Source organism: Notamacropus eugenii, chromosome 5 (assembly GCF_028372415.1).
Source record: "Notamacropus eugenii isolate mMacEug1 chromosome 5, mMacEug1.pri_v2, whole genome shotgun sequence".
Lineage (NCBI taxonomy): Eukaryota > Metazoa > Chordata > Mammalia > Diprotodontia > Macropodidae > Notamacropus > Notamacropus eugenii.
Genome location: NC_092876.1, coordinates 119,207,827 through 119,233,799, shown reverse-complemented (window position 1 = coordinate 119,233,799; position 25,973 = coordinate 119,207,827). Strand labels below are relative to the sequence as shown.

Here is a 25,973-nt window from a genome sequence, read left to right as displayed (position 1 = left end):
ATATGTAGCTGCCTCTTCTGCTTTGCTTCTTTTCTGAGTGTGGATAGCTGAGTAGTGCCCAAGGTGAACATTTCTAGCCTTACAGGCATCTTTGTGAGTGATCTATAAGGCTCGGATCCCTCAGACAGAGTAGACTGGTCAATCCCTTCTAGCTCAAAATTCTATGATCTTAGAGATGTCATTTAATAATTGTAGAATTTCTTCAACAATTCCTGTCTTGGAGATAATTGCAGACAGGAAGAGGAGCTCTAAGCACTGCCCTGGCTTACCAGAAGAAATACACATTTCACTTCTATTTGCTCAGGGAAAGGCTGAAAGGGGCCTGACATGTTGGTGGACAAGGGGGGTGCCGTGCAGGGGTAGTGCTGACGGTGGAGGTCAGAGTTACTGCTTTTCAAGGACCACTGAGTCAGCAGTGGCCAGTAAAGGGATTGCTTTATCATTTCAAACTAATTTAGCACTGTCATAGCTATCACAGAAACTGCCATGGGAGCTCTGGCCCCTACATGCCCTTCCCCACACGTGTTTCCTGAAGTGCAACCCCCAACCCAATACATGTAAAATGAGAAGTTTGGATCAGTTGATCTCTAAGTACCATTCTAGTTCTAAAACTGTAATCCTATGGAAGTAAGCTTCTATCTTATTGTTATAAATTAAGCACAAAAAGAAAATTATAAAACAGAACATCTCAAGTAAAAATGAAATACGTACATTCTTGCCTTCATCCAGTCCCATTGGAAAGACAAATTCTATAAACATGATAAGTTTCAAACACTTATGCATACCGTATTTTTGCAAAACCAGGTAATGTCCCCTTCATTTCCAGTGTAGAAAAGTATTGCACCATTATCATTCTTCCAGTACTGATCTGCTATTAGGTACCGTTGTTTAAATGTTAAATTAACGTCAAATCCAAAATGATCAACCTGTAACCAAAATAAATAATATTTCAAAAAAGTAAATTAGAGTCAAATGTAGTTAAAGTTGTTAAATAGCAACTTTCATAAAATTAAGGCTTACAGAAAAAGACACATACACACAACTGTGACAAGTCCATTTTTTTCTTAATTTTCCAAAATGAGATTTTTAGATGTTCTTTTAAGTTTAGTTGTCCCATCAGGATAAGAAATTCAACACATTCGAAACTGAAGTCACCATCTTCTATCTGACACCATCTCTCCTCCAAATGTCTCTATTTCATTGAGGGCAGCATGGTACTAGTGCTTTAAATTACACTTTGCACACCCAATAATTGCCATTTGTATGGCCTATACACAATAAAGATCTCTACACACACACACACACACACACACACACACACACACACACACACACACACAATACTGACCCCCTTGACTGTACAAAACACATAACAGAACATTAACTGAAAATGTAAGAGTTGAGTTAAAAAGACTTAAAAAGATTCTATTTTCTAAGTGACTCTTCCAGAACACTAAACATCAAGAAGCAGAGAGAACAAGCTCTTATGCATACCAAACACCAAATTTGCTTGAATTTCTCATTACCAAAGATATGTACCTCAAACTACCAAGACCAGTTAATGACCTGTTCCCATTCTCCAAGAGACAGAAAAGAGCCAGGGCTGGGTGGGGAGAGGCTGCCCTCTGCTGGCAGATCGACTCAAGCCTATACCTTTAACTCTTTGAAAACAGAATAAACATTTATAAATCTTTTCTCGATTTTGAAAAACAATTTGGTTTAATTCCAAACAGAAACCTACCTCACTTACATATAAGTGATATAAAAGCAGCATCAAAAGAACAAAATATAGTTCAGTTCCAACAGAGTTCTTCCCAAATAATGACACTGAAAATGTTCAAATGTTAACCTTAATGCTACAAAAATTAATCATTAAGAAGACTTGGTGAAAAGAAATAAAAAAGAGAAAATTCAATAAACATGAAGTACCAATGTAACACCATTCTAGTTCTGTTCTGAGGTCTCTCATTAGAACACAGAATTAAACCCAAGTTCTTGAAGGCAATGCAAACCAACCTAAGCTGTTGTATTTCCTTCCATGCTGAAACACCTTCATATATGGGCCTGGTGTCCAGCCCAGCTAACTTTGGAAAAGTTCATCACCAAGATGGCTACATTTTGGTAATTACTATTTCAGCCAAAGTATCTCACACAGAGCTCCTACAACATAGAAGGCTTGCAATCTGCAATGTGACACGAAGGGCGTTTCATCTATACCAAACAAACCACAATTTTTTAAACACTAAAGTCATAATAAGAATTTTAATTATAAAACTGCTAGAGAACAAATTTCACAGTATATGTCACCACATTCTATGCAAAGTGTTATCTATATTTTGGGGGACAGTTACTATCCCTGCAACCCAATTATAGTACTGAGGGTGCCATCACTAACTTGTGTGGACAGACATACCTCTACATGATCTGAAAACTTCTAATAAACTATGTAAGGATCTAGTAAATTAGTCAATCCCATTTTCCATTATTTTACTCCTGTCCGTGTAGCAGCAAGCACCCTGACACACCCAGGATGGCTGGCTAGCACAGGTCCTTAGATCTGCTTTTCTAAAAGGAAAGGAACTTCTGAGGGGTCAGCAATCTTCTTTAATTACATACACCAACAGCGAAAATACAAGCCAAGAAAGAAAGACCCAACAGACAGGGCTTCTGTCTGACCATAAGCAATACATACAGATCAACAGACAGATCAACTGTCTGACCACTACATACATACATAGTTACCAGAGAGAGAAGCACCAACATCTGGGTTTCAAAGCCAGGGGGCTTCTTAACAGTTGCCCAGAGTCTTATCTGGCACAGGAACCTTCTTCCAAAGAGTAAGCCCCCAAAGCAAAACCTTACCTCAGAGTACATATACACTTTTCAGAGTGGGAAGGCATGACTTATAGAGTCTTGACCCAGTGCCTCATTAGCAACTAACAAAAGGTGTGGGCCTTCCTACAAAACAAGCCTCCCCTAATCAAGCTTCCCTTACTGGGTTCCATGGGAGGCCAATTAATGGGTGGGGAAGATCTTTACATTACAGTCCTCACCAAGTCATAAAATTATTCTACAACTTCTATGAATCAAAAATGAAATTCCAAATACCTCACTTAGTTGTAAGATCACATCATTATTTTAAACTGGATCTGTGATTTCATCTCTTATTGAGAAACTCCTCTATGAGTGTAACTTCTCTGAAGCCCACAGTTTTAAGAGATGTATGAGGCACTTCAAAGTTAAATGACTTGCTCAGGGTGACATGGCCAGTATGTGGCAGGGGTAGGAACTTCATCCAGGGTTGCCTGAATCTTTAGCTAATCTCTCTATCTGCTTCTCTCATATAATTCTCAAGTAATTCTTACTCTGAAGAAAGAAATATCTGGATATTTATTGAGTGCCAAATATATAATGAGTTTTGTGCTAGCCCTGAGAAGGATATATATCCCTGGCCTCAACTGGAGTTTTTAATCAGAAGGCACATTCACCTAAAAAGACAACAATATACGGCTAGTCATCAGTGCCAAATTAATTAATCAAGCCATTGGTTCATTTTTTAAAAAATTAATTTGTATACAGTTTTGCTGAATAATACAAAATATATGGAACAGATGCAGTGATGTGGATTGAATGATAGTATAACTAAACTGTCTCAGAAGTGATTCAATGGCCAGAAACAAGGCCTAGCAATTAATGGCTCAGTGAACAACATGGAAGGAGGTTTGCAGCTGGGTACCCAGGGATCTGTCCTTGGATCTATACTATTTAACATTTTCATCAGTGACTCAGATAAAGGCATAGATGGCATTCTTATTACATTTGCACAAGAAACAAAATTGGGAGGGATGGCTTATATATTTGATGACAAAGTCAAGATTCAAAAAGATACTAAGAGGTTAAAAAACTGGACCAAATAGAATAATGTGAAATTTAATATGAGATGTTTAAGTGATATAAGGTCTTACACCTGAGTCCAAAACTTTGCATTCACAAGTATAAGATGGGTTGGGAAGCAGTTTACATGAAGATCTGCTTGAGTAAACTGAAAGTTCAGTAAGATTCAACAGTGTGACAAGACAACCTAGAAAGCTAATGGGATCTAGAGCAACAATGAGAATGGAAAACAGTCATAAATGCACAAGTGAAAATACAGGGCTATATTATGCCCTGGTTAGACCACATCTGGGGTACTGTGCTCACCCCTGAAAATGACTTTTTAGGAAGGACATGATATGCCGGAGACTATCCAGAAGGATGGCAACCAAAAATGTGACAGACCTTGGCATCATACAATATGGGGACTGATTGAAAAAACTGAGAATAGAATAAGTAGTCTCTATGAGAGAAAATTCAGGGGTGACATGACAGCTGTCTTCAAGGATGTGCAGAGTTATCATGTGGAAGACAGATTAGCTCTGTTTGGTCCCAGAGGGCAGAACTAGGAACAATGGGTGGAAACTGCAAACAGGCAAATTTAGGCTTTGTTTGACATAAGGAAAAAATTCCTAATGATCAGAGCTATCCAAAGATGAAGGAGACCTACCCTGGGATCAGTGAGTTTCCCCTCATTAGGGCCCTTCAAGCAAAGGCTAGATAACCATTTGGTGGGTAGCTGCTTGGTACTGTGTTAGATAGCTCTTTAGGTCCCTCCAAACTCTGAACTTCTAGAATGTGAATTTGTGTCTAACTAGGGGTGTTCTAACTAGTCTAACTAGTTGTATGTCTAATTACATACAACTTCTTTGAGATATCTGTGATTGTTGTTAATAGGATGAGACCAGTAATCATTGGCTGCTAGATCTAGAAGGGGCCTGGGAGGCCATCTAATCCAACTTCATCATTTCACAGAGAAGGAAATTGGGCCTGCTTCTACAGAGGCTCTCTACTAAAGTGCTTCTCTCTTGTTCCCATTTGGAAACATCAGAGCTTCCATTTCCTCATCTGTAAAATGAGGCAGTTGGACAAGATGGCCTCCCAGGTTTCTCTACATCTATAATCCCATGGTTACACAGTATGTGATCATATAACCAACAACCAAACAGCAGAAAGAAGCTTGATAAACGCTAGCTAAATTGGATATACTCTTCTCCAGCTGATTGGAAGATCTCAACACACACAATTCTTCACGTGCCAGTCAGGTTTTGATAATCTTTCCTGACAAACAGAAGCTGGCTTGAAGTGCCTGAAGGGCTATCATGTGAAAGCAAAAAATCAGATTTGTTTTAAAAAGCCCCAGAAGGCGAAAATGGTTCCTCATAGCTCTAATTCCTGTGACTTAGAAAATTAGAGAGGCCTCAGTCATCAATGCAAGTAAACACTTTTTAATAATTGCAACTCTCCAAAATTAGTATTAATAGATTACTGGAGGTCTTCAAAAGGAACCTGGATGACTTATTGGTGAGATATCATTGAGGGGAATCAAGTTTCAGATAGGGGTGGAACTAAATGACCTCTGAGGTCCTTGCCTCTTAAGATTCTCTGGAGACTTTCTTGTTATCCAAATAAATTTAGAGGTAGAATTTTATGCTTTTACCTTCTACTCTCTTGTCTTACCTACTTCTAAAACTAGCAACATCTCCTTCCTGCAAGAAAGGAGATTTAAATTGCAAGTAAAGGAATTAAAGTCCTTTTTAAAAGTAATAAAACCAGAGGATTAGAGTTTCAAGGAAAGAAAAGTAATGACATAGGTGGTGGTGGAAATTTCAGTCTACAAGAGGCCTTTCTACAATACAGACGTATTTTTTTTCCTGATATGAATTCTTTAACAGGCAAAAAACAGTCAACATAGCACAACTGGTCTTATGCTAAGTAAGCATTCAATAAGTATCATGTAAATTTTAACATAAATTTGAAAATTTTAATAGTTGCAGTGTTCTAAAATAGGAACATCCTATGTCTATAGTCTTCTGGATACAAAGTATACAATTCTAGAAACCAGGAAGTTGCAAATGGAGCCAAATAGCAGCTAAGTATTTCAACAAATGAACCCAGCCATCATAGTCTAACTATACAGTCATTTCCAAGGAGGGAGAAAAAAACATGTTTTTCACTAGAGACCTTGACCAGTAGTAGGAAATATATGAGTTATAACTAAAAGCTGAAACTTTAAAAATTAAATTAGAAAAATAATGCCCTACATACACTAAGACCAGACCTAACATCCATGGCCCCTCCCAAAGGCTATTACTAAATAATGTCATGATAAATATTTTGAAAGAGAAGAAGTGAGTGTAAAGGAAGAAGGATGGACCTCAGAGTCTGGGTTCAAGTCTTGCTTCTAATAAATACTATGTAATGTTGGCCAGTCAATTAACCTCTCAGTTTTCCAGGCAGCTCTCTAAGACCCTAAGCTGCAGATCAGAAGCCAATCTGCCCTGGAAGACGGAGTTTTCTCACCAGAAATTCCCTATACCAATAAAATTAGAGAGTTAACCCTTATTCCCCCCCAAAAAAAAAAAATCTTTTAGAAGCATCATTTTTCATCCAAAGAAATAAGAGTCTAAATCTGTGATAATCCTAAATCTTCATATGTAGTAACAAGAATATACAAACAACTTCCGATGACCTCAAGAAGCTTTGAACATATATCACTAACACATATATCCCTTGTGACAAAATTAAGAGCAAAGCCAAAATGAGAAAAACCACGAGGGGGTGCTGTTGTACAATCCAGTTCTCAGATAACTAGTGAAGCAAAAAAGTTAAAGCTCGTTGATTTGGGGTTTTGTGGGGTGTTTTGGGTTTATGTGGGATGTTTTGGTTTGTGGTGGGGCTTTTTTGGATAGGGTTTGGGGACTTGAGTAGGGAGGGAGCCTTAGAAAAACTTTATTTTTTATTATTTTAAGCCAAAATTTTTTTAAATGACATGTAGTCATGTAATTCAAATTTGACTCAACATGACTGAATGGAGACTTTAATAACTAAATAAGTTTCTATCTAGTTATAATTACATATCCAGCTGGAAAATCTTCCAGTACAGCCATAACATGTCTATTGTCCAAGGAACAGCTTTGGCCAAATCAGAGGCTCCTCATCTGCTTAACTGTAAAGTGATTAATTTTTCAGCCACAGTAACTCCTAAAAACCATTTCCTAAGTTATACAAGGGTCATGATATGTCCTATAACATGTTTCATAATATCCTTGAAATATTTTAGTATATTTAGGAAGTTGGATTACAATGTCTGTATACTATGATGGAATTTTGCATATAGATATATTTAAGTATAACGTGTTTGGATATTATTTACCTTTCAACATATTTCATTTCTAATACATAACAATACATAACGGAACTGTGATCTTGTTTATGTGGATACTTCCTCCACCAGGGCAGCTAGGTGGTGCAGTGGAGAGAGCACCAGTGCAGGATTCAGGAGGACTTGAGTTCAAATTTCACCTCAGACACTCACTAGCTGTGTGACCTTGGGCAAGTCACTTAACCCCAATTGTCTCATTCTGGGTCATCTCCAGTCATCCTGATGAATATCTGGTCACTGGATTCAGATGGCTCTGGAGGAGAAGTGAGGCTGGTGACCTGCACAGCCCTCCCTCACTCAAAACAAAGTCAAGTGTGAGTCATGTCATCATTTCTCTGAAGGCATGGTCTTCTTCCGCAATGAAGGACAAACACACACTTCCTCCACCAAAACAGAACAGAGCCATTCTTGACTTAGTGTACAAGAGGGGCCATGTGGGAAGAATTCTTAACCCACAGTCAACCTGTTGACTTGGCTAGGCTGATCTATAGACAATAAATAGGAATTAAGTCACTAGGCCTACACTCAGACTTGCTAGCGTAGTAGGACCTGCTGAAATTTGCATTCTGCTACACAGCACTTAAGAATTCAGGCGTAATTTCACAATATGACACGGTACCACAGGAGAACTTTTTTTTTTTGAAGCAGTAGGGGTTAGGTGACTTTCCCAGGGTCATACAGCTAATTGAGGCTGCATCTGAACTCTGTTCCTCTTCACTCCAAGGCGAGGCTCTCTCCACTGCACCACCTCACTGCCCCAACAGGAACACTTTCATGGAGGATTTTAGAATATTAGAAGTTCATTGCACATTAGAGTCCAAGCAAACTTGTCTTTCTACCGTTTCTCACACATGGCCATCTCCCATCTCTGTGACTTTGCCCTGATCATCCTCCAGGCCAGGAATACATTCCCTTCTCACCTCAGCTTAAACGTCACCTCCTACATGAAGCCTTTGTTCCTCCTCCCAGCTGCTAGTATCTCGCCCTCAATATTTCATATGGTACCTCCCCTCACTCAGTGGTAAGCTCCTCCAGGACAGAAACTATTTCATTTTGTCATTGTATTCCCAGCACCCAACAAAGGTGCTTTAATAACAGGTGCCTGTTGGTGCTGCGATGCTTACTCACTTACTTTGTGATGGACACAAAAAGTTCCTAGAAAAATCATTTTCACAAATGAATGTTTATTATGTGATTCTGAGTTGGTGGTGAGGTAGATTGGCAGGTCGGGTTGTTTCAGTGATCTATGTCTATGTTTAAATGGTGTCTGGGGAGCTAACACAGATCTCATAAGGTTGGGGAAGGGAAAGAAGAATGTTTTTTTACCCACAGAATCACATGCCTAAAGGAAATGCAGGTAGATAATAAGCAGGTAGAATTAAGAATTGAGAAGTGTCATTGCCAGAACATCTTTTAAAAGGCTCAAAAGAAACAGTAGGACTCAGAGGAATAGACAGGATAGTGTCAAGAGAAAATTAACAATAAAGCAGAAAAAAGCACTTTAGGAAAGCCTAGCCACATTAAAGCATCAGTAGGATATGTGTGCCCCTAAAACAGTATGGGTGTGTATGTATATTCAACCCAAAGAACAGAGGGTAAGAGAAACTACACTGGAGACATAAAGGGGAGACAGAATGTCTGCAGAAGGCCTCTGTAGATCTTACCAGGCTAAGTAAGACAGGACCAATATGAGACAGAGAAGACAATTTCAGCCCAAATCAAGAAAGTACTATATAGAACGAGAACTGGCTGCCTCCTCACAGAATGCATTCATTCCTTGTCACTAGAAGCACTTAGGTGACAGCATGCGGTATGATAATTTGTTAGCTATGAACAATGTAGAAAAGAATACTCCACAGGGTGGGATGGGTGGTGTATAATTAGACCTCTAAGATCCCCTAGGGCTGATCTGATTGAGATAGGGCATTTGTTTGCTCTAGGAAACTTTAAAAATCAATCCTCCACTAAATTCCTATCATGTGTTACCATCTCCAGGAACTTGGAAACTTCTTTTTATAAATAGCTATATGCCAAAGTAGAAATTTTCTGACGCTAAAAATATGCTATTACGAAAAAGGAAAATGAAAACTTATCTTTCACTGTACTCTTTGTATATGGGGCTCTAGTCAGATGCAGCAAAAGCATCTATTACCATCAAGGCAACTCGAGATCCAGGGAGATCTTCAAGGGGTGGATCTGAGAAGTCACAAGGAATAGCAAGGCATTGTGCTGAACTTGGGGCAACTAGGCAGCTCAGTGGTTAGAGTGCTGGCACTAAAATCAGGAAGACTCATCTTCTCTGGTTAAAATCTGGCTTCAAACACTTACTAGCTGGGTGACCCTGGGGACCAAGCTACTTAACCTTTTGCTTGAGTTTCCTCATCTATAAAATGATCTGGAGAAGGAAATGGCAAACTACTCCAGTATCTTTGCCAAGAAAACCCCAAATGGGGTAATGAAGAGTCATACATGACTGAAAAATGATTGAAACAAACAATGAATGTGCTGCACCTCAGGCTGCAAAAACTCCAACAGGAAAGACACGCCAATTGCCAGGCAAGCCTTTCTCCCTTAGAACCAGCGAGTTTTCCCCTTCCCCTTTCCTGGGTGAGTGAGGCTGCAGAAGATTGTACCTTTCCTGTATGGGGAGTCTTGGAATTGTAACATTACTTGATTTTCTCTTATTTGTTTTGCTATCTGGTCCCAATTAAATACTTTGATATTTGATTTATAGTTTCTGTCCAGTAATGTTGGCAACAAAAGCACTGAATGGCAGCTCCAGTTAAATATCAGCCACCTAAATTAAAACCAAGTAGTAGTGTGATTCCATAAGTGTCATGCAATAATTCTGAAAATCAAAAAACAATGTGTATTATGAGTAGACAATAGAGGTGCAAACATCATATGATATAAGGTACAAAGGAGAAGAAAGGTCACTATCAATTTAACAAAGGGATCAGTGAAAATTTCCTAGAGAAGGTAGAATTTGCATTGGCTTCCAAGAATGAGTAGGAATTCAACCAGGGTCATTTTAGAGACACTTTGTCATTTTACCTTTCAGTAGACCTGAGGGGTAAAGTAAAAACACCTTCAACGAAGAAAAATACATTTTAAGTGACATGTTACAAAGGATGAAGAAGTAAATAAATTCTATACAGAACTTTATCAGATCCTCCAAATCAAACCACAGATTACAGAGTTATTAAAAAATAAAATGAGTTAGCTCAGGAGGCTCCCCCTCCCTAAAGGTTTATTAGGTACATTAAGCAGAGGGAATATTTTCATGCTCAGGTTGGATGATTGCTTCTGACGTTCCTTCCAACTTGAAGATTCTCTCATACACTGAAACTCCAGTGACTCCCTCATCCCTCTAGCAACAGGACTTTGTCATGTTCCCCTCTTGAGAAGCCTAGGGACCCTTTCTCAGAATAAGGTTTTTTAATTCATAAAACAAAATACATGGCTTAAAGAAGAAACCAGTTATACTGAAATATGGGTATCAAAATTTTTTTCAGAAACAAGTCCCCAGGCACCCAGTTAAGAAGTTCTACTTTGGGTCCTTCACAACCTGACTACAGCTCTCAGGCTGGTCACCATCTGACCAAATCGGCTAACTACTGTCCCTCACAGACCACATTCCATCTCCCATCTCCATGACTTTGCACGAATTGTCTTCAGTTCCTACAATGTAATCCCTCCTTATTTGTACCACTTAAACTCTCTAGCTTCCTGCAAAGTTTCAAAGTGCCATCTTTTACACATCTGTCCTTAGTATACCCATACCCTCCAGCTGCTAGTGCCTCTCTTAGGGGCTGTTTTGTTTTTTCTTACTATCCCTAGCTGCTGGCACACCATATGCATTTAATATATGTCTGCTGATGGATTATTACAAACACTTTGAAGTCTCAAAATACAATCAGGGCCTAGATTACTTTGTATCGCTTAGCTAATACATAACTCTTTCTTGTTTTAAGATAAATTGTTTGATAAAATAAAACATATACATGCCACCAGAAAGGCTTTCAGTACTCTGAATAATAAACCCTTTACAGAGCTCTGATACAGTAAGAAAGAAAGCAAATGTCTACGGGGAATTCCACAGTTAAAAGTACAATTCTGAGTCCATTGTCAAACAGTCTCAGGAGGTTTGCTTATACTGTTAAAACTATACTCTGCACCACAAAAACACCAACGTTATTGTTTTAAATCTTCATCCTGCCTGCCTGATAAGGTCACTGTGAAAAGATACAGGAAGAAAGGAGGATATCCTTACATGAAACCAAAAAGTCCAGCACAATGGCCACAAGGTAAAGCATTAGAAAGCAGCTTCCTGTGATTAGCTTCTGGATCCTTTGCTACAGGATTACTATCTTTTCGAACAACTGTTCGCTGTTCCTGAAGATAAATGGAGAATTTCTTTTAATGGTTATGGATTGCTCCTTAATTCCCACTAGCCATCTTATTCAGGATGTCTTAAGGTCAAAGAGAGTCACAGGTGACTCCCCATGCGTGACCCTGGCAAGCCAACATGAATTAGACCGGATAGAATCCAATTCAACAAAGACAACATGGAGGACCTACAACTTGTTCTAAATTAGTTAATTCAACTCTGCTTCCTTAAAAAAAAAATCACATTTGTGACTATCATCTTATTTTTTATTAGAAATTTATCACTGAAAACTACAAACCAACCCTGAAACCATCATGGTATAACTCAAATTTGTATTCAAAAACTCAGAGAGGTGGGGGCAAAAATTAATTTAAAAGATTGATTTTCCTTAGAAATCTAATCAAAGGATTATTTCCACACTACTTAATTTTTCACCACAAAAAAAACTAAAACTATGTAGGTATCTTCATGACATTTTTTGATACTGAACCACATACAATGGTTCCCTATCCTATTAAAAATTCTAATATTCTACTAATAACCTTTTATCACACAATTCTGCCATTATCTGGGAAACAATGATCAATATTTCCTTGATTTAAGGGACCTTTTCAATAAAGCACATTTTAAAAGAAAAAGAAAAACACTTCAAAAATTATCACCAAGTCAAGCTTCTAATTCAGTCATTTCTTTTAAAATATCTGTCGGTAACTTTAAGGTTAGAGTCTTGAATAGAGTAAGGTAGGTGTTGCCACATAGTACTCTCTCACCCACCTAAGCAGGTTATGCATAAGGGCACCCACAGACCACCTACAAAACCAGAGCTATTTTTGGTAAGGGATAGAGGCAAACTGGCTGGAGGGCAGTCCTCCAGTCCCACAAACAATACCAACCCCTCCTCCCCCTCATTCACCTAGAAACAAGCTTGGTAAGAACCGGCAGATGTCTTCCAACCTTCTGCTGGTTAAAATCTTCACTTGCTGGGGTGATTTAGCATACTGACTCTTCTTGTGGTTGTTAGTGACCCACATCAAGCCCCATCTCACCCCTTGGCATGTGAATTTTATACAGTTCATCCAGGTTCCAGAATTTTCGTCATTATCAGGACAGAGTTGTCTTATTTCTGTCCCTTAGAGAACCAGTTCCCTAGCATGGGGATATACAGGTTATCTTGAAGAGTAGGCAAGAATATCTGAAGAAATCTAATTTGGCAGAGTTATGGCATGAGAGGTAAACCGACAGACTGTTTTGTTGTCTGAGGAATCAACGTGAAACTATATGCACGGAGGGGGGTAAAGGAATGAAGAGTAGGGGGAAAGAGGGAAAACCTAGCTAACTCTAATAAATACCAACTAAAAACAGCACCTTCTAAAGTAAATTCCTCAATTATCATAATTATAGTTTCTGGTTGCTATAACTATCTTCCCTCCCTTTACAATGATCAATTTTGTAGCCTGAAACTACATGGCAGCTAAAGCTACTTGCATGTGATGATTTTATTCCACAACCTGAAATCCCCAAGGTTTTCTATTTTAGAATATTCTTTTTCAACTGTTTTAAATTAATAAAGACTGTTTAAGAAAACAGGACTAATGATCCCTTTCCAAAGTCCTAGTTTCCCCTCACTTGATTAAAATAACCACCCAAAAGGAAAATCTCTGCAAGGAACCCTGCACCACAATGTAAACATATGAGCACAGTTGGAAAACAATGAAAAAGCCCAAGGGAAGCAAGGAAAAAGAAAGCTGTCAGTACTATTCATGGCTGTCACTGTTTAAATCACAATGAAACACAATCTAATAGAAAGATAATTAGTGTGTAAACAAAAGCGGCCCAGGGCTGGGGAGAATCTAAAATGATCCCATATTGAACTAAGCTTCTACTGTAATGGGAAACATCAGGGGAACTTAAGAAAGATTTTTAAGTTTTCCTTCCACATCAGACCTATCATTTTCTTTATGTTGCTTAGAGTCAGTCAAATCCGTAAATATTTATTAAGCACCTACTATGTTCTGGACCTCTGTGGATACAGAGACAGTCCCAGTCTACAGAGTGCTTACTTTTAATGGGGGAAGACAACACACAAGGAAGCTGAAAAGGGAAGGGAGAGAGCAAGTACCCAGAGTCGGGGCATGCAGGAAAGTTCCAAAGAAGTCCAAAAGTAGTACAGCTGTGAGAAATGGGGGGAAAAGAATGCTGAGCTTCCTCTTTAAATAGAACCCATGGCCCTGCCCTCCAGTCAGAGAGAAAAGGGGGTACTGGTGACATGAGTACCAGGCAGATTTAACCATGAAACCTAATGGGATTTCCCAATGATATGCTTTCTGGACAGAAATTTGTAGATGTATTAAGACAATTTACTCCTCTTTCCCATTTAAAGCTCTCTTGATCAGAAAAATATATTTTTCCTGAGGCTCACTGGATGCATTCCATCAGTCCTCTGTCTTAGGCCAGAAATTCAAATCACATTCTTTGATACCATGTTCAAAACCATATCTTCCTTTCTCTTCTAGAGTCTCTTCCATTTAGTAGCAGTGATTAGAAAGCCACCACTTACATGCTTAAAGGTGTTCTGTTTCCTGCCCAGGACTTCATCTCTCTCAAGAGGTTTGCTAGCTCCCTTCTGGTGACATTATTTTGCCCACATGAATCACTAGAAGCGGGTGTGGTCATCAAGTCAAACAAGTTTTTCTATCAGGTCCCAGATACATGTTAACAGGCCACAAGTGTAAGCAAAGTGGTCAGATACATGGGACCCTGGAAAGTGGACAAGAGGTAAAAGTAAAGGATGGCCCAACAGAGCCTTATTGCTTACGAAAATCTAGAATTTACTGGCCTTTCTACATTGCTGCCAGCACAGCTGCAGGTGATCGCTGATCAGCTCCTTCCCAGGGAAGGCTTAGAGCAGTGGTATCAAACTCCAAGAGAAAGGAGGGCCACTAACTGCCACCACATACTGACTTAGAAAACCACATATTAACATTACTTATGTTCTTTTGTATTTTGATTTATTTTCTTAAATACTTCCCAATTACATTTTTATCTAGTGGGCCCACGGGCAACAGTCTGTGTTTAACACCCATGGTTTAGAAGAATATGGGTGGTATTGGGAAGCAGCTTGTTTCTAGCAATAGAAAGTAGATGAAATGGGCTACCCAGACAACAAAGAAGCAGGCCCCAGTAGCAAAGAGAGGCCCAGTGCTGCTATTACCGTTTTATTACTGTAATCTGGAATCAATAAATCCCATCCACATTACTACCAACAGTACCCAGTTGGTACTACCAACAGTACCAAAGGTTGACCATTGGAAAATTCTTAAAAGGGTAATTCTGGGCATTGACCCTGACACTGGGACATGCTGTATGGAAGAAAGTAATGACCTTTTAGTTACATGACTACAGAAAACTATCCTGTGATGAGGACTGGGGAATGGACAGGAAGCATCATGCTTTTCCTACTGCTGCTCTTGCCCATAGTCACCCCTTTTATCTAGAGGCCCACTATAAATGGCAAAGATGTGGTATCAACCACCACGGACAAAATCATTTGAATATAGGATTCAGTCCTTCCAGCACGTGGAGATGAAGCCAGGGGCTTCTGGTCTTTGTCTTCCTGTATTCAGTCACTCTTTCAGGAGGTAATTGTGCAGTCTGTTTCTTTTGTTTTTGCTGTATGTGAGATTTAGTTTTTCCTTCTCCACTTCTGCCTAGGTCAAACTTCTTGCATCCCCAAGGTTGGGGTTGTACAATAAGAGTCCTAAAACCATATAAGCAGCATAAGGTACTCTGAAGGAGCTTTACAGCCTTGTCACCAAGAGTTAGGATGTGGTCAGAGACACAGCTACCAGAGACCTATTGAGCAACAAGCTGGCCTAGTTCTTTTCCTTTTAAAAAAGGAAAAAAATACTAAAACCATCTTAGAGACCTCAGCTTGGAGAATTACAAGTTCAGTCCATTTCTAAGTAGAAAAAAACCACAAAGAGTTCCAGCTCCATCTGACGCATATCCAGTAGACCACCACAAGCAATGGAGTGGCAGAAGTGCTGCGGCCAGCACAGTCCAGCAGGTCCAGGGCAGTTACGGGCTCACAGAGCGAGGATGAAAAGACAGGCAGGACACAGCAGTCTGAACAAGCTGAGTTTATTCTAGACATACTGAGCCAATAAATTAGGGGGTTGCGGTGTTTAAATAGTAAAAAACCGTAGAGGTAGCAATTGAGGCATGAAACAGAACAGATTGTGATAAGCAGAAAGGGAGGCCTCAAGGCCTCTTTATCGGAATGTTATCCTGTATAGCAGGAGCCCTGATTCCTGGAACTTCAACACCCAAATTCAAGGACATGCACCAGAGAATAATATATCACTTAACTTCTCAAGTCAGCTACTCTCCCTTAGAGGAGGGGAACTCTTGATAAGGGGCTCTTTCAAACCCCTCAAGGTTCTCTACACAGAAGAGCTGTGCTCAGCTGAATCAATGAAGTATCCTTGAATACTTCCCCCAATATAGCTGAGTCAATCTTCTGTTAACTGTCAGACCTTGTGTAAACGTTTCATTTCATTCATTCCAATACTGAACCAAAACTGCCAAGGGACCTTTCCTAACACACACATCAGAGAAAGAGTATGTATTGTCCTCCTGTTGAGATGTATCATCCTACTGTTTATATGAGGTCAACTTGCTAACAATCAGCAGTGAGATATCAACTACCAGACCTCATCTCTTCCTCTAGGAATCAGTACTAGATGACCTTTCTCCAGAATCTATGGATCTTCATCACCTAATTATGAAAGATGAGAATGTGCTTCTCCCCCAGAAGTTCCAGTTTTAAGTTTTATGACAGAGTTTCTTAGACTTTTTTGGTGTCGTAGTTCCTTTTGGCTCTCTGGTGGATCTTATGGACCTCTTCTCACAATAAATTACCTTTATTCATAATTCAAAGAAATGCTAAAATTAAGTTAGAAATAAGAGAAAATAAAAATGTAATTTTTCCCCTTGCAAGTTGAGAGACACCCTAAAATTTATGCATCTTCTCCCAGAGGGCCCATGAACCCAAGGTTAAAACCCCAGCTCTACAGCTTCTTTTTCTTCCTTTCTTTTATGGCATCGTACTCTTCTACTCTTCAGCTTTCTGACCCACAGTTACATTTACTTTAGCCCTCTCCATGATATTTTTTCCTTTCCTCTTATATTCTTTCAGTTCGTTCAAGGGACATAATTCTCCTCGATAAGAAAAGATAGGTAGTCTTCCATTCCATTCACCTAGTCCCCTCCAGGGGAGATGAACTGCATTTTGTTTTTTGAATTTTTTAACTCAGTTTTATCTTTTCTTTTCAATGAACAAAAACAATCTATTTTCTATCTTTCCCACCTCCTTGCCTCCACCTCCCCATCCCAAAATTAAACAAAATAAAGCAAAACCCTTTTAACTATTGCTCTGGCTTACTATTAACTGCAGTAAAAACCAGTTTGCCACACCTGTCAACAGACACCAGACAGCTTTTATATAGCACGCATTCCTTCCTTTTCTCAGGCTCACTGGCATTTTTTATGTAAGTGGTTTTGATCTGCAGTCTTCAAAATCTTCCTTCACATTACCTTACAGACTGAAGAAATCCAATTTCCAGACACTTTTTACCTCTTCCTTTCTGTTCTTTTCTCTGACTGCTTAAAAGACATCAGCTGCTATCCACTTGTATCTTGCTTCCTCACTAATGGGACCACCTTTTTTTTTTTTTTTTGCTCCATTCCTTTTCATTCCTACTGCTACTATCTAAGTTCAGGCATAAATTTCAATATCTCCTAACTATTCACCCTTCATCCAGTAGCTCTTCCTTCAAATATACCCTGTATAATGCCCTCTCCCTGCCTCTTTACCTATAGAAATCTTAGCAATTCCTCAAGACCCACCCAATTGCCCTTCTTTCTTAAGATCTTCCCTAAACACCTGAAGCTAAATTTCTCCCACCTACGTAGCCCTATTCATCTGGCAATCAATGCATTACCTCATGACATATTCTCTTACTCAGCTGTAACCAATGGTTATTTAATTTTTCATGTTTGTCTAGGTTCTTAGGCTTTTTCCGCTGAGAGATTGGACTGTCTTTAATACTTCCAGATATCCCCTATAACACCTAGTACCTGTATTCTGTACATTCCAGAAACTCAATAAATAATTGCTGATTTGAGGAGAGAAAATTTCTTCATAATTTCTGGCACAGATTCAATCACTTTTTAAAATTATTTTACAAAAACATTTTTTTAATCATCTTACAATCAGCAACCACAATACAGTGGGAAGAGCAATGCAGTTCAAATCCAAGGACCAGGGTTTCCATCTTGATTTTGGTAATTACTACTTGTGGGACCTTGGCCAAGTCCCTTACCTTCTCTGAGCTTCAGTTTTCTCACCTACAAAATGCAGGAACCAAACCTGATTTCTAAGATCATTCCAGTTCTTAATCCTATGAATCCTGCCAGAATATTGCTGGGTTCTGAAACTCAAAAGTCTTAAGATTATGATTACCATCCAGCATTCAAACTGAGTAAAATGCTCTTGTAAAGAAAAATATGCTCAAGAAACCAAATAACTATTCTGTCAACAAATGAAGAATTACTAAACAGCATATTAAGTTCTCTTTTCTGGTACTCTATCACCTCAAAGTGAAAGAGTTTCATTACAAGGGGGAAGAAAAAGTTTGGGTTTAGACTTTGTAGATAAAAGTAGGTAAACCAATTAGAAATAGTAAATAAAATGCTAGATTCTTAATGTAGACAATTTGTGGTTATAGTCACTAGACAGGGTTAACTATATATACAGTTCTGCCTTGTAGGCTGCTGGTATCCGTTCAAAATGATCTGTTCCATTTCTTTTTGCTATTTTTCTGATTATAGTAGCCTCTGGTAGAAATCCAGACTGAATAAATAAAATTTCACTTCAACATGTTGCCACAAAGCAGGGGTTCTTGACCGTTTTTGTACATCATAAAAAGGGGACAAGGTGGGAAAGGGAATTTTAGGGGGGTGCATAGATTGAGAGTGGGGAGGGTGATGAAGAGGATGAGGGGGGACTCTTGGAGGGGTGGTTTAAGTGGAGGGTGAGATGGAGGGAGAAAATAACGTAACAGGGACAGGGTAAAAAGAGAGGCTGAGAAATGAAATGGTGGAATACAAATGGAAAAATAAGAAGGAGGGAAATTCACGAATAGTAATTATAACATTGAACGTGAATGAGATTTTTATAATGGCTCTTTGTGGTGGCAAAGAATTGGAAATACTAAGGATCCCCATCAACTGGGGAATGGCTGAAAGTGGTGGTGTATGCTTGTGATGGAATACTACTGTACTATAAGAAATGATGAGCTCACTGATCTAAAAAAGCATGGAAAAACTTATATGACATGATACAAAGTGGGCAGAACCAAGAGAACGCTGTATACAATAATAACAATATTCTTATAAGAACAACTTTAGAGCAACTAAGTCATTTTGACTGCTATAAATACACAAAATAAAAAGACATATGAAGAGAGGAAAAAAAAAAAAAAAAGAAGCCACATCCAAAAAAATGCTCTTAAGAAACAGTAAGATTTGGCAAGGGATTGTATATGTGAGGTAAGAATGAAGAGTCCATAATGAAACTAAGGTTGTAAGGCTGAGTCACAGGGAGGATGGTGCTGTCCTACACATTACAAGGGAAGTGTGGAAGAGAGGAGGGGATGAGGGAGGTATATATTCAGCTTGAGATTCCTATGGGATATATAGTTCTAAATGTCTAAGAGACTAGAGCCAAGAAAAGAGATTAAAGCTGGATACATAGATCTAGGAATCATATGCATAGAGATAATAAATGAACCCATGTGAGCTGAGGTGATATTCCCTGGCTTCTCCCAAGTCTCCACTCAAATCCTACCTTCCACAAGAAGTCTTTCCAATGCTTCTTAATGCAAGTCTCTTCCTTTGGAGAGTCCCTCTAATCTACCCTTTATATATCATTTGCATATAGGTATGTTTACATAATTTTCCCCATTAGACTGAGAGTTCCTCGTGGACTGGAATTATTTTTGAGTTCCCCAGGACTTAGCACAAAGCCTGGCACATAGAAGATGCTTAATAAATGCTTGGTGACTATTCATTGACTGAAGTCAGGGTCAAAAACTGCAGAGGTCAAGAAGGACTGGAGACGGTAAATGCCTTGCCCAAGACATTTCCATAACTAGGAAATAGCAGGCTTTGAAGCTGCTTGTCCCTAGTCCAGATTCCAAACTTTCTACTTCTCCACAACTGCCCAAAATGAAGCTTCTATTTACTTAATAGTGATGAAAACCTTTGGCTATGTGAAGTTTACACACTCTGCTTTCCAAACAATCATCAGGTTACAGCACTAGACTGACTACAAAAGTATAATCTCTTGCATATTTGCCTAAGCATTTTACAGAACCATTCTTAAGTGATACTTTGATGATATTTTTAATTATACTCAATTCCACTGAGTGCTCAAAGGCCTGAAGCATAATCAAACTCCTGCTTTTGTAGGCCCTTTTTATATAACTGTAAAACTGACAATAAAATGATCCATTATATCACCCTACTTCACGTGCCTAGCAATGGGTAACAGAAAAGACAAAATACCCTTGATTCCGACACAATCCAACATGACATGATAAGCAAGCAGCCATCAGATTTTAAACTAAGCTTGTTCAGTAACCTGTGCCTAGGCCCAAGTTTAGTATGAAAACTTTGATCAGCTGCATCAACTTGTGCGAGATGGACTCCAGAAGGACCCTGGAGCCACGGAAGCATTCCACAAATCCATAAGGTGGTCAATCTGATAGCTTTGAATAAACATAGCTTCTGTCCCCCAATATAAACACACATATTACTATTTTTCAAATGTACACAGATACTGTTATAATTAATAAAATAAAATACATTCAAAAGTTTCACTAAGTTAATAGATGTGCTTTGCCAATATCCCTTTACTCTAAAAGTACTAAGAGCACAACTGGACATAAATTTAATATTAAAAAGAAGTGCTTATATTGCAAAAATTTGGAAATCATTGAGTAAGTTGAACACAATGTATCCTCATCATTAAAACTATTAAGTAACATGTTATTTTAGATGCTGTACAAAACAAATTAAAGACATGATCCTTCCTGAAGCTTACCTCCTGGAGATAATGACAGTGATGTTAGACATTCTAGTATGTCATTAATGGGAAGCAGCAAGTAGAGCAATCAATAAAGTGGTAGAAGTGGAGTCAGGAAGACTTATGTTCAAATCCAGCTTCAAAAAGTTTCTAGCTGTGTGACCTTAGGCAAGTCATTTAACCCGTTTTCTCATCTATAGAATGGGGATAATAATAGCATCTATCTCCGGTTGTTGTGAAGATCAAATGAGATAATATTTGTACAGCATTTTTGCAAACAAAAAATGTACAGCATTTTGCAAAACCTAAAGGTCATACATAAATGCTATTCATTATCAATCATTTCGTCAATAAACATTTATTAAGTGCCCACTATGTGCCAGGCACTGTGCTAAGTGCTAGGGATATAGATTCGAAAAAGAGAGGCAATCCCTGCTCTCAAGGAGTTTATAATTCAAAGGTGGAAAGATAATACACAAAAGGATTGGTAGTTCAATTTAAAATTAACTTTCCTAATAATAAAAAGACATTTATACAGTATTTAAAAAGCTTTTCTCACAACAGTCCTATAGTTAATGCAAAATATGCATTTTTATTGCAAAATATATGCAAAATATGCATATTTAAGAAAACTAAGACTGAGAAAGGTGAAATCACACACACACACACACACACACACACACACACACACACACACCCATCTCCAAATTGTATTTGGTTTTTTGATTAATTTATATGATCTCTCCCCACAGAAGATTTACTTTCCTAATAATGTTTTTACTAGGCAAATAATTAAAATTATTTTGAAGCCTCTAAACAATCTCTCTGACATCAGGCAAGGTAGCCTAAGACTGGAAGAAACTTAAAATTAAAAACTGGGCACAGGTAATCCCTGTGTAGATAACCAACAGCCTACTGCTATGAATATATATATAAGTCCAAAATTAATAAACTATTATTATTTTCAGCTAATCAGAAAAGAATCACTAGAGGAGTGATTTGGGGCTTTTTGAACATAAAGGAATTGAGTTGGCAGCTAGCTGAAAGCCAAAGAATCTTCTAAGTAAATTTGAATCAGAGGACCTAATGGGTTAAGTAAAAGACCAAATAAGCAAAAGGAAAGAGGTTCTGTGGCAACAAAGTTAATGAACACTAGGAAAATTTCTTCTGTGATAGTTGAGCAATAGCCTTACCTCACACAACCCTGGCAAAAATAGTGTGTGTTCTACAAATATGGACATAATTTCTCAAGCCTCTACCAGAAGAGAGGCTATGCATTAGAAATATCACCATGCTGATTAAAATCCCTGACACATAAGATAGGGTTTGAAATAAGGCAAAACAAAGGGCATGTTTTTAAAAAAAATATATGAATTAATGGCTATTTATTGAACACCTAATAGGTTAAAAAAAGTCATTTATAAAAGTTAAAATTATTTTAAGATAAAATTTTTTAAAATTAAAAAAATTTTTAATTATATTTAAAACCAAAAGACACAATTTAAATCCACCACGAACCTTGGCTATTTCTATAAAGATCACTAATACTTTAAGTTAATTGTTCATGAAAAAGGAAATGCTTGTTGCCAAAGGAAGAAGAATAATTTTCATTACTTTCTGTAGATGCTGTACTAACTTCTCAAAGAAAGGAAGAAGCCCTCATTGTAAAGGAAGTAACCATTTCCTAGAGTTTTAAAAGGGAGTGTCTGCAGTGTGACCCATAGTATACAATGCATAAAAATAAAAATTCACTAATAAACAAGTACTTCCTCACTTTCCCATCTGCTGAGTAAGAACCATTGTCTTGATTGTCATTCCTTGTTTAAATTAGGTTATTAAATCACAGTGATCTTTGCCAAATACTCCAGTTGTATACTATTGGGAAAACATATCAAAGTAAGCCAACTCCATGACAAATACCATAGTATTAAAAAAAAGTTTCTTAAGATTGTGATTTAACAGTTACTTAATTAGCACCAAGGGCAACTTTAAGTACTTTGTTTTTTCCTTCTGGACATTACAAACCCAGTGCCCCTCTTTCCATTTCTATCCCCCTTCCTCCTCAAAAAAATCCTGGCTCTATTATTACCGATGTGACCTTCAACAAATCACTTACACCTCTCCGGGTCTGTCTCGACTAATTTATAAAATGACAGATGAAAACTGTGCATAACACTAGTAAGTCCAATATGTAATTAGAGAAATCACACTAATAGGTCCATAACCCAAAGAGATCAAAGAAAGAAGAAAAGTGCCTAGATGTGCAAAAATATTTATGGTAGCTCTTTTTGTATTGACAAAGAAACTAAAGGAACAAGGCACATTGGGAGAGACAAGGAAACATGTACCAGACAAATCCAACCATCACCACCACCACCTTGACCCCCATTTCCCTTCAGACCACAAGGGAGACAGTCCAGACCCTAAGTCCAAGAACCTTGGGAATAAAGACCCTAAATAATGCCATTAAATGAAAAACATTACTATCAGCTTTGCTGATGCTCCCTAAAGGACCATGGGACTTTTCCATCTGACTGGAAGCTAAAACCTGAAAACTTTAAAGAGTGTTGTCTTAAACCTTAAAAGTGTTGTTTCCCCCATTAAAATGTGAACTCTTGAAAAGCAAGGGCTGTATTACTTTTATATTTGTATGCTTAGTACGGTGCTTTGCATAGAGTAAGTGCTTATTAAATGCATCATGCATTCAAAAAACTAGAAACTAAGGAGTGTCCATCAACTGGGGAAGGAGTGTGGTATATGAATGTAATAGAATATCACTGCATCATAAGAAACAATGAAAGGGACAATTTCAGAGAAATCTGATTAAGGCAACAACCCATCATGATTCCATTAGACTAATGACAAAGCATGCTACCTCTACCTGCCCCTCCTGACAGAGAAGTAATGGTCTCAAGAAGTAGAATGATACATATGTTGTACGTGACCAATGCAATCATTTGTTTTGCTTAACCATGTGTACTTCTTCCAGGAGTTTTGTGGGTTTTTTTCAATGGAAAGGGGGACATGAGGAAAAAAATACATATGGTTGTAATTTTTTTTAATGACAGATGATTTCAAAGTGGTTTCTAACTAAATCTTTCAATCCTAGTTATTGCTAAGCTTCTATAACTCCAAGTGCTGGAAAGAGACAATAGCTTTCTACACTTCGAAATGTGTTTCTCCCTGGAGGTTGTAGATCATCTTCTGCTTATTAATTATATAATCTTCAGTTTTTGCCTTTCATCTTCATCAGGCACCACAGACATCTGACATTAATATGCACAGAGAAGTCTTTGGGGCAGCACAATGTCAAATATTCAGAATAATACAAATTAAGAATTTATTAAAAGTAAATTTCTATAATTAACTAAGACTTCTTTGAATATTTTGTTTATAAATAAAAGTTAAAGGAACCTATGACATTATTATTATTACTTTATACTATTTAGGGAACGAAGTTTATAAGTCCAAAGAGCCAAGTTTCTCATAGAAGTGGTTAGCTGAAAGAAATTAGTATAACTTTTGCATTTAATAGTGCTTTTCTTTTTCTGACAAAAAAAGAACCACCCATTGTATAACTGGACATAAATAATAATATTCCTTGATCTCATTCATGATCTCATCAAGGTGAATATTCCCTCCATCGGTATAAAAGGCAATCTATTCATGCTTTCTGAGCCCAGGTAATTCTAACTCTTATTTATTCATAGATCTTCCAAAAATGATCCCCACCTGCTAAAGGTCTTCACTGGTCCTTTTGTTATCTACACTCATATTACATGATGGTTTCACTTCTTTTCCAATATATTTCTTCAGTGATAATCCTTCTGCAACTTCATATAGAAGGAACCATACAAGTCACTGAATTCAACCCCCTCATTTTCTAAATGCGGAAACTGAGATACAAAGAGGTGAAATGACTTACTCCAGGTCACACAAGTAGCAAGTAGAGGAGCTGGATATGAACCTAAGTTTTCTGACACTAAGGCCACTGCTTTTCCCGTCATTCTATGCTTCCTTCTTGAGCATAGGTCATCATCTGAAATAACCTATAGATTACTTGTGCCCACCATGTGCTTCTCCATAGCCCTTGGGGTCACAAGAAACTTTACTACCTTGAAGATTGGGATATTAGTTGATAAGTACTTATTAAACACTTTTTATGTGGCAGACACTGTTTGAAGGACAAACACAACAACACGGAGCAAACTCTCCCCAGAGAAATTTGTATTGAAAAGTTAGGTCTGGTGCATAATCACTGTGTTTATTTGTTTTGCTTAACCATCATCACCTGTTACATGGAGGGGAAGGGAGTTATTAGTGGAAAGGAGCAGTGATATTTTTAAAAAAGAACATCCATAAAACATTATAAAGTCAAGTGTGTGCACTGGATAATTCAGGATCATTAAAAGAACTTGTCCACTGAGTTAGTTATCAGTACATATATTTGGGAAAGGTACTACAGATGGACAGTAAGTAGGTCGCAGGATTAAATACGAAGAAGAAGGGCAGAATGAATGCATTTTAGCACTTGAGAAATCGCTCAGTGCTTTAAAACTAGTAGTATTGCTAAACATTTTTTATCCAAAGAATATGCAACTTAAATGCAAGTTTAAAAAAAATGCCCATAGGTACAATTAAATATTTTCTCACAAACCTTTCAAATGCAGGCAGACGACAAATATTTCTGTTTTTCTGGCAATCTGAGAGGTACAGTGATTGAAAAGTAGGAGGAGGGAACACAGCAGAGGTCAGACAATAAACATTTAAGTGTCTACCATGTGCCAGGCATTGTGGTAAGCCTTAGGGATACAAACAAAGACAATATAACTATACATAAACAAGCTATATTTACAGGCTAACTTGAAAACAATCAACAGAGGGAAAGCACTATGAATTACATAAACCTATAATACTAAACTTCTAGAAATCATATAGAAAAAAATTTCCCAGAAATATAAGAAACAGATGACAAAGTATAGGTAGAAAATTCACAGAATGCCAGTAGAATGAAATTCCATTCTTAGTTCACCAAGAAACATTGTAGTCAGATTTCAAAATTACATCTTCAATTAAACTCTACAGGAATCAAGAGGAAGAAAAAACTTTTCATATTCCAAGGAGAATTATTCAAAGATTAATAACACAGGTATGCAAAAAAGTAAAAAATTGGAATA

The 25,973-nt window shown here is 37.9% G+C and overlaps 1 protein-coding gene across 2 annotated transcripts in view; it reads right to left on the bottom strand.

The window, feature by feature from the left end:
- PRCP (prolylcarboxypeptidase) overlaps positions 1–25,973 on the bottom strand; it is a 74,500-nt gene that overhangs the window by 37,620 nt on the left and 10,907 nt on the right. For both annotated transcript variants that reach the window (XM_072610716.1, XM_072610715.1), the window contains exon 2: positions 786–926. In XM_072610716.1, the coding sequence (XP_072466817.1) occupies positions 786–926 (141 nt within the window). The remainder of the gene's footprint in view (positions 1–785; positions 927–25,973) is intronic.